We start from the raw sequence: 10000 nt of genomic DNA, 5'->3' as shown, positions 1-10000 counted from the left end.
CTCTCTTCAAGACCAGGTAAATATCAAACTTATTGATGTATTTCTATTTTCTTGTAGCAAATGCTTCAATAGAAAATACGTTCCATCTTCTCAAACACCAAGATATCTGGTCTGGTACGGTCTAGTACATGATCCTTTTGGTTGAGAAACTTCCAGGTAAGTTTAACTTCATAACTCTGAGTTATTTTTCAGATATATGTTCATGCCAATTTATGTCCTGATGGAAGTCCATAGTTTTGGCCCATTTCCCAGTAGATAACCTTTGGAATATTTTCATGTCTCCAAGATTTGTACCGTTTCTGGGCGCGTTTGGAACATTTACTAACTATGTGGGTCACTGTTTCTTCTCGTTCATCGCACAATCAGCAAAATAGTGATAGATTAACTTCTAGTCTACATTTCTACTATTTGTCCAGAAGGCTTGATCCTGAGTTGCCATGATTAATCTTTGTCTCTTTATTGAGAATTCTCCTTTTCAACCAATTTCAAGTGTCTGCTGCCTCTATTCTTCATAAACTGAGTGTGCAAATGTTTTTCCATATAACTTCGCTTTACTTGTTTAATTTTACAATGTTTCTAGAATTCAACTTAAATTTCAGTATCAACTTGATCCTTCTGAACTGCTCCTTCGAAAAGGTTTCCTTCATTTCTCTGTTTTTATTGGTATCTAATTCTAAAATTCGTCAAACTTTTGGTGGATTATTTGACCTCTAGTCTTCGTCTCAGCTTTATCTTCCCCCTCTTTAATACCAAATAATACATTTATTCATGCTAAATTCCATGCGTATGTTACAACTGAAAATACTTGCTGTGTTCACAAATGTGCCAAGTTCATCTTGATTTTTCTTATAAAACGTCCATGTATTGTAGGCAGTTAATCCCTTCCACTCCATTTCCCAAATTATATCCAGTTTTACCATTTCTCAAAATCATCGACAGAGATTAGTATCAGCACAAAAATGAGTGGTGATACTTTCTCCCTGAAATATTCCTCTTCTGATGTTCACTGTATCCAATGACCTTCCTGTAGACGTTAACTCATTTTAGCAGTCTTTGTACACTTTCTACCACTCAAAATAGCTACATATAGTTCCTTATCCAATTGTGAAACACCATATCATAGGTCTTTTTGTAATCTAGACAGGCCACTCCTAGTCCCGTTAATCTTCTGCAATTCTTTAATATCATCTTGTCTATTAACAGCTAATCTTTTGAACTGCGTTTACAACCCTTCTGCTCGTCTGATAATAATCTTTCATAACCTAAAAACTTCTACAATTCTTCAGTTATTACTCCTGTCACCAGTTTCCACATGATTGGTAAATGTATTATTGGTTGATAGCCTGAAACCACATTATCCTTTGACGCATCCCCCAAGACTAAAATGGTTTTCCCATCTGTCAGTCACAGTGGAACACCCTCCACTCATTCGCTACAGTTATACCAGCAGTTACTGGTCTTTCCTTCATTAACATGCTCGGAAACTCAACAAATGCGTGCTCGTGTGACATTCAAGGTACCAGGCAGAGAATTTCAGGCTTCATGTCACCTTCGACTGCAGCCTAGTCAAGAAGTGCTTCACAGAGTCCATACACGTTCACCGTCAAGAAATCTTTGCAGGTATCGCAATATCAACGCGTGTCTGAGTATCAACAGCCAGAGCATCCCTACGCCGCCATACAGAGGGTAATCCAGCAGATAGCTGGATGTTTTAAAGCAAGTTTTCCAGGGTTCACATTCCTCTTATAATGTGCTAGCCCTGCAGAGTCCTTCCATCCGTCAAATTCTAATCTAGTCTATTACAAGTAATAAAGTGTGAGATTGACTTCTGAAGAAATCTGTGTTTCCATCTTTTGTCAATGTGTAAAGGGTGACAATTCTGAAAGCACTACCCCCGTTGATATTCACGTCCAGCAGCACCAAGACTACGACGAAGATGACCACCACCACAGCCACTACAATCAACGAGTCAGTCCAATATGGAGAGGTTTGATCGAAAGAGGGAATTAAGTTGTTGTTGTTGGTTTGGGGAGCAGGAAATTTCGGAAGAGCTTGCTCCTCCGTGGAATGAGGGGGCAAACATTTCCGCTGCCGTTGTTGAAGTGTAGGGGTCCTCAGCCGTTCATGGCGTTGTTGTAGTTGGGGTTGTGGTGTTATCAACAGATGTCACTTCAGTTTCTTCAATAGAGGGTAGAAAGCTGAGTGTACGGCTGTTGATAGAGTTGGCCAGTTGTAGCAACTTCACACAATATCTCCATGGAATCTGACGGGAGAGGAAATGTTGATGGAAAGCAAAACACTAAAGACAGAAAGAACATTACACACACACACACACACACACACACACACACACACACACACACACACACACACACACACACACACACACACACACACACACACACACACACACACATGTGTATAAGTGTGTGTGTGTGTGTGTTTGTGTGTGTATGCCGGGGCGATTGATGCTCTGTTTATCTTCGACATTATCACTCATTAAACCTATAATCTATTATTACGTTCATCACTTTGAATTATAATTGAATTCGGTTTTGTAAGTTTAAATATTAATCTAAAAGTAAAATTAAACATATATTCATATCATGGAAGAGGGTCCAATGCTAGTCCTTCGAAGAATCTGCAATGGGAAAGAATTGACATTGAAGTTTCTGTATTTTCTTCTTTTACAGATTAATCTACGCCTGAAAATATGTTTTATCAATTCAAATTGACTTTTGTGTCGGTACTTTTTATGAGCTTCTGTTTGGAGTCTCAAGCTGTTTCAGACATTTGCAGCATATGTAGCTGTGAAAATTCTCAGACATATATATATTGTTATAATCGGGGACTGACTTCGGTCCCACATCCCATTCCGCAGAATGTTGTACACTTGTAAGTATTAGACCATTTCTACATATTTTCCATATTTAATGTTTTAAATTCTCGTTAGTTATGGTCTAAATACCTCACTTTTAAAACATAATGTTATGTTGGAGTCTACTCCAACATAACAAGAGCAAATACGGTGACTACCGTGAATTCATGTAGACTGTTTCTCTGTATATTGTCACGCATGGAATCTATAGTTTACAATATCTCAACTTTGATGATGTTAGTTTATTACATAAAAGTCAGCTTATGGCAATAGTCATGGAATGGACTGAATGAAAACGTGTTGCATATATTGTTGTTGTGAAAAAGAGTATAAAATGGAAAAAAATATACTGATAAATATAATTCTCCTACTCGATATCAAAATACTGAACTCTAGTTCTACAGTAAGAAACCAATAATGATTCTATAGTTCATTCAAATGAGAAATAATGCACATGGATCACGTCACTGTTTTAAAACATGTTAAACGTTCTTTTGTACGTTTTTACTGTGTGGCGAACAATTCAGATTGGTGACGGAACGCGTGGTGTCTGTCAGCCAGAGATGAGCGCTGTTTGAGTTAATGGTTTTTGTGAGAGTTGTTGTGTGCTGGGATTGTTTTGTGCTGCTTTGCAGCAGTTTGTTGACTGTAACGCCATCATTGTTTGGTGGGCGTTACTGACTAACGAAAATGAAGAGCTACGCGGCTGCAACGGGGAGTGAGGCGTTTGTTGGCCCAAGCATTCTAGAACAAAATGAAACATGTTGCGATGTAAAATTGCTACAGATATACCAGGATTTGGTAAAGAGGGAGGGATCAAACGTAAAGTTGACACCACCAGAGGAAGACAAAGTGGAGATAGAAAACAAAGTAATAGAGTACAGAACGTTTCCAAATGAAAAGTAAGAGACTTGAGATGGAAAGAGGAGATGGAAGAATTCCTAAAAAATCGAAAGAAAACAATGTTTTTTAAAGGGGAAAACGTTACGCCTCAGTATCGGTCAGATTTGTCTCAGAAGAAGTGGCAAAAAAGATTTTCCACTAGGAGAGTAGCAGGGGAAAATTAGACAGTTCTGCCCAATTACCAGGCTAAACGAGCTACTAGGATTAGCGTGGGCAGTATCCCGCCGAGAAATGAGCCAGAGTAGATATTAGCAGCAATTTTCACTACAGAAGAGGAAGAAAACAACGAAGTAATGAGTTGAATTATGTTCACTCGGGTACAACAAGTATATTAATGGGGAAACGAGTCAGAGATAGTTTCTGTGGTGGATCAGAAACTATACGAGGCAATACCAGAGACACTGGAGCTGTTAAATGAAGACAAACTGGATGTAATTTTGGAGGGGAGGCCTCCAGAGTACCAAGAATGTGGCGAAAAGGGGCACATTAAAAGAAGGTGCCCCAGATAAACGATGGAAAATGCAGAGGTAAAAACGCAAGAAAGTGTGATGGAGGTGGATAGACGGACCCAGGAAGTGAAACAGAACATGAAGTTTGTGGAGGTCAAGTCGAGGAAAAGAGAAAGGAAGAGTTCACCGCCTAAAATGGAACGGAAGAAATATAAAATACAGGAACAGGTGAGCCAATCAACAACAAGTAGAAGCAGTACGCCTGTGAGGTCACCGCCGAAAAGTAGTACAAGCAGAACAACATCACCAAGAAAATATACAGACTTGCAATCACACTAACATACAGACTTACAGACACATAAGCACACAGACATACAGACATATATAAGCATAGACAGACAGGCACAGGATTACACAGCGCTGCAAACACACAGACGCAACACGCCGACGTACAGTTCCACAAACATGCAGACACACAGATAAACAAAACACAGACATGGAGACAAAGAAGCATAGACCGACAAACGCATGATAACACAGTCATAAAAACAAAAAGAAAAGAACAGACATACAGACAAGAGTGGGACACAGGAAAAACTATTTTTAATAATATACCGTACGACCCAAAAATTGGGAAGGAGAATAACGAAAATGAAAGGGATTTTTAGAGTGAACTTCTCGTGGGGTTATGATAAGAAGGTGAGATGTGTCCTGATGGAGAAAGAAAACAAACAAAGCTGAACGAAGCTTTCCAATCGGATATAAGTACACTGGGGCCCGAGGTGAGTATCGAACCCAGCGCTCCAGTGGTGAACTATGAGGACATTAAAAGTAACATAAACTTGTAAGTGGAGATTAATTTTAAAGAAATTTTAAAGAATCTTTTGAAATAATTGAAATAACATAACCATCCCGGAGCGGGGCCGAGTTCGCCGGATCTCCTTTATTTGTAAGATTTCATTTTTTCCATTCCGTTAATTGTCCCCGCATGTGTGTATAGTCCCGTCTATGTTAGCCCCTTGTGGGTAGTTAAAAGAGGGCGATGTGAAGAGTTAGAGATGAGAGTTAGGTCATGTGAAGATTTAGTGATGAGAGTTAAGCGATGTGAATAGTTGGTGTGAGGTCAGACGACGGGGAACTACATACAGTGAAAATTTGGAAACGAAGACATCGGTGTAAAGATGCCATGTGACCAGTCGAATTGAACCTGGCGATGGAAAAACACTTTACGTAAGACATCCGGCCGGGTACAACTACTTCGTCCACTTTAATCAAGTCGGCTTGCTTGGATGCCCCTACCCCACCCTGTTTTTCAGCTGCTGACTTGACTGTTGGAGTTGTGATGGTGTCAGGATGCCGCATTTTGCAACGTCATTTCCTAAATTGAAGGTGTTTATAGTTACAGTTGTATTGATATTAATTGATTTAGTAACAGAATGACAGTTAAAGCTTGCATGTCTATATTACATTTACAGTTACAAGTAATACTGTTAGACTAATTAAACTGCAGATAATTATTTACGAGATGCGCTTAAATTGCCTGACTCTAAAATTACGTAAATGAAAAATGTAAAATAGCCCGGTATGGACGGCAAATGAAACTTATTAAGGATGTCATTGGTGAAATTTAGGCTGTTATCATAAACACGATACCTTGTTAGAAATAAAAACGCAATAGTTATAATTCTACAAAATTCTTTAAGCTTAACTGAAGATTTAGCCGATCCGTCTGTTCCAGTTGAACTGGAAAAATAACCTCGGATGGTTCAACACTTTCTGAGTATTATTTCAGATTAAATGATTTGCATTATATTGCATTAATCCGTTCTGATTTCAAATTTGGCCGAAGTCGACTTTGCCTTTCATCATTTCAGGGTCGATAAATAAAGTACCAGTTGCGTACTAGGGTCGATATAACCGACTCGCCCTCCCCAAAATTACGGGCCTTGTGCCTACAGTTGAAAAGTTTATATTGCATTAAACATTTCAAGTTTCCAGTTTAAATAAAATATTCCAATACTATATTCGATCGATTCAATCGACTTCACCCACTTCCCTACACATTTGAGATGGTCTGAATTAAACAGAAATCCGTATATCTGCAGATGGTGAATATACGATTAATATTATTTAGTAATTTTAAATCTTTTAATCTAATTCATAATTTAGTTGCAAACTGGCCGAACCTGAAGGCAGCCGAGTGGAATCACACCTTGTGGTATTTAATCTGGCATTCGGTATTCTGACTTAGAATATCGCCGAAGTCACCTTTAACTTTCAGGTTGTTGCGTACCTAAACAGACCAGTGGACTAGAAGAAGTGGAGGGATGTGGGACTGGGTGTCTAGTGGTATTTTTCTATCTCTTTGCATTTTAAGTTCCAATGCGACTTGTTTTTAATTGCTGAGTCTGGAAGGAGTAGAAAACATTAATTTCGCTGGTTGTGCGACATGGGTGAGATTGGTGATGTTAATGCTCCGTTTAAACTATCACAGATCAACTCTTGGAAAGAAGACAAAAAAATGGAGGACATTCCAGAAGGCGATATTCTGACGATGAAGAATTAAACATAGCGGTTAATATTACTGCGAGAATGCTTTGGTTACTTGAGCATCTAAGACTGTCAGCAGCCGTTGACGGTTGAAATATTTTTGGTTCTAAAAAGAAAGAAATTGTCTTTTAGAAACCCTTCTAGTTATACTAGGGATCCGCGTTCTTCTCAAAATGATACATGTATAAATGTTCTTTTTATTGTGTGAGAAGGTGTTGGATTTCATTGAAAATACTACTTTGAATTTCTTGTCGGGCATGTATGATATTCTGTCATTTGCTACCATCTGTTCCCATCTCTGTGATTTAGCCTCAGTCAACAGATTAAATCTGAGCTGAGATGTAGATGTTTTGACCGTTAAGCTCCTATAGCACTGGATATGATTTGAGCGTGAATGAGAAAATATCCAGTAACTTGTTGATGAGAGGGACAATTATATTTTGGGCTGCATTTGAGGTGCTGGTATCAGTTTCTACTTGTAGTAACTCAATCAGTGTGTGTGGAAGATGTGACACAGTGATTAGCATGTTCGCTGCTCGATCATAATGTGGAGGGTTGAATTCGTGAACTGAGCTAGGTATTGTGGATGTGGATCAAGAGTGATCCAGTCTACTCACTTGTAAATGTGTACTAGCCGAGTGTTGAATGCGAGAGCTGGGTTATAAGGTTGGAGATAAAATAGAGCAAATACATAGGCACCGGAAGCCATTAGTAAAAGCATTCGATAAGTTGACAACACATATTCGCTCGACTATGGCGAATTAAGACTCGCTATTAATATGAATGTGTGAATGTGTATATCTTGTATGAGAATCTACTATTCGGGGGATTACCAGGTGGTGGAGAATTGAACAACCTCTAAGAATAGGCACCACACAAGCACAGAAGAACCGTTAGCCCCGCATATCCAAGATACACACAGTACGGCGAGACGACCCTGCATGCACTCACCCAGTCCTCGAGCAGTGCTGGCCTGGTGGTTTATGTCGAACACCTGCTTTCTTGTGTAGGACTGAACCGGTTATCAACTGAATCCGCCTTCCCTTCACATTTGCAGCATACGCATTTGTCAAAATTCTCTGACATATATATATATGTATTGTTCATTTCGGGGACTGACTTTGGCCCCACAGCCCATTCCACCAAATGTTGTATATTTGTAAATATTAGACCATTTCTACATATTTTCCACATTTAATGTTTTAAAACCTCCTTCGTTATGTTCTAAATACCTCAGTTTTAAAGCATAATGTTATGCTGGAGTAAAAAAAGCCAATACGGTAACTACCGTGAATTCAAGTAGACTGTTTCTCTGTATATTTTGACTCATGGAATCTATAGTTTACAATATCTCAACTTCGATGATGTTAGTTTATTACATAAAAGTCACCTAATGGCAATAGTCATGGAGTGGGCTGAATGAAAACGTGTTGCATATATTGTTGTTATGAAAAAGAGTATAAAATGGAAAAAATATTCTGATAAATATCAATCTACAACTCGATATCGAAATACTGTACTCTAGTTCTACAGTAAGAAACCAATAATGATTCTATAGTTCATTTAAATGAGAAATAATGCGCATGGATCACGTCACTGTTTTAAAACATGTTAAACGTTCTTTTGTACGTTTTTACTGTGTGGCGAACAATTCAAGTTGGTGACGGAACGCGTGGTGTCTGTCAGCCGGAGATGAGCGCTGTTTGAGTTAATGGTTTTTGTGAGAGTTGTTGTGTGCTGGGATTGTTTTGTGCTGCTTTGCAGCAGTTCGTTGACTGTAACACCATCATTGTTTGGTGGGCGTTACTGACTAACGAAAATGAAGAGCTACGCGGCTGCAACGGGGAGTGAGGCCTTTGTTGGCCCAAGCATTCTAGAACAAAATGAAACATGTTGCGATGTAGAATTGTTACAGAAATACCAAGATTTGGTAAAGAGGGTGAGGTCAAACGTAAAGTTGACACCACCAGAGGAAGACAAGGTGGAGATGGAAAACAAAGTAATATAGTACAGAACGTTTCCAAATGAAAAATAAGAGACTTGAGATGGAAAGAGGAGATGGAAGAATTCCTAAAAAATCGAAAGAAAACAATGTTTTTTAAAGGGGAAAACGTTACGCCTCAGTATCGGTCAGATTTGTCTCAGAAGAAGTGGCAAAAAAGATTTTCCACTAGGAGAGTAGCAGGGGAAAATTAAACAGTTCTTCCCAATTACCAGGCTAAACGAGTTACTAGGATTAGCGTGGGCAGGATCCCGCCGAGAAACGAGCCGGAGTAGATATTAGCAGCAATTTTCACTAAAGAAGAGGAAGAAGGCAATGAAGTAGTGAGTTTAATTATGTTAACCCCGACCCAACAAGTAAATTGGAGTTTGGTGATGTGAAGATTTAATGATGTGAATTAAGCGATGTGAACAGTCAGTGTGAGGTCAGACGACGAAGAACTATATACAGTGTGAATTTGGCAACGAAGACATCGGTGTAAAGATGCCATGTGACCAGTCGAATAGAACCTGGCGACGAAGAACCACTTTACGTAAGACATCCGGCCAGGTACGACTAGTTCTTCCACTTTAATCAAGTAGGCTTGCTGGGATGCAAGCTCACTTGACTGTTGGAGTTGTGTTGGTGTCAGGATGCCGCATTTTGCAACATCCCGGTATGGACGGCATATGAAACTTTTTATTAAAGATGTCATCGCTAAAATTTGCTGATGGCCCCGTGTCTGTCCCTCTGGAGATCTTGCTTAATCGCATCCAGCTACGTAGACGAATCGGTGAATAAGAGTAAACACTTGTTAGGATGATCTAGCGAGTGCCGAAGGGCATGACCGCACCAGTGCTACATCTATGTGGAGGAAAGCTGCGGGATGATGCAACACCTCAAGTCGGCTTTAGACACAGTGATAGCGCAGCCCTATGGAAAATTCTCAAGATCGTCGGCACGACTTACTAGACCAACGATTATATAGCAGTGCAAAGGGCTGATTGCGAGTTTATCCGAAAGACTCTTGCCGCCTCCCCATCAACAGTGGTGCCATATAGAGTTGCCTGCCCACATCTTACCTTTTCAATTGTTTTCGACTATCTGATAACGGACGTTTGTGAGCGAGTTTCTGGCGTTAACTTCTTTATAACCATTCAAATCCCCATTCACCTGTGTGTATCTGTCCGTATGGATATTATGTCTGGTGTTTATGTTAAATAACATGCTTCAATACCG

General features: G+C 39.5%; 1 protein-coding gene across 20 annotated transcripts in view; it reads left to right on the top strand.

Annotated features, from left to right (window-relative positions):
• The window catches only part of LOC106882312 (uncharacterized), a 206134-nt gene that overhangs the window by 26432 nt on the left and 169702 nt on the right, over positions 1-10000 (top strand). For all 20 annotated transcript variants that reach the window (XM_089345471.1, XM_089345467.1, XM_089345464.1 and 17 more), the window contains exons 2-3: positions 58-156; positions 2694-2895. In XM_089345471.1, coding sequence (XP_089201597.1) covers positions 2714-2895 — 182 coding nt within the window. In that variant the 5' untranslated portion in view covers positions 58-156; positions 2694-2713. The remainder of the gene's footprint in view (positions 1-57; positions 157-2693; positions 2896-10000) is intronic.

The sequence above is a fragment of the Octopus bimaculoides genome, chromosome 29 (genome assembly GCF_046866305.1).
Source record: "Octopus bimaculoides isolate indiv1 chromosome 29, ASM4686630v1, whole genome shotgun sequence".
Lineage (NCBI taxonomy): Eukaryota > Metazoa > Mollusca > Cephalopoda > Octopoda > Octopodidae > Octopus > Octopus bimaculoides.
Note: the sequence above shows the minus strand (reverse complement) of the source record. Positions and strands in the feature narration are given on the sequence as shown.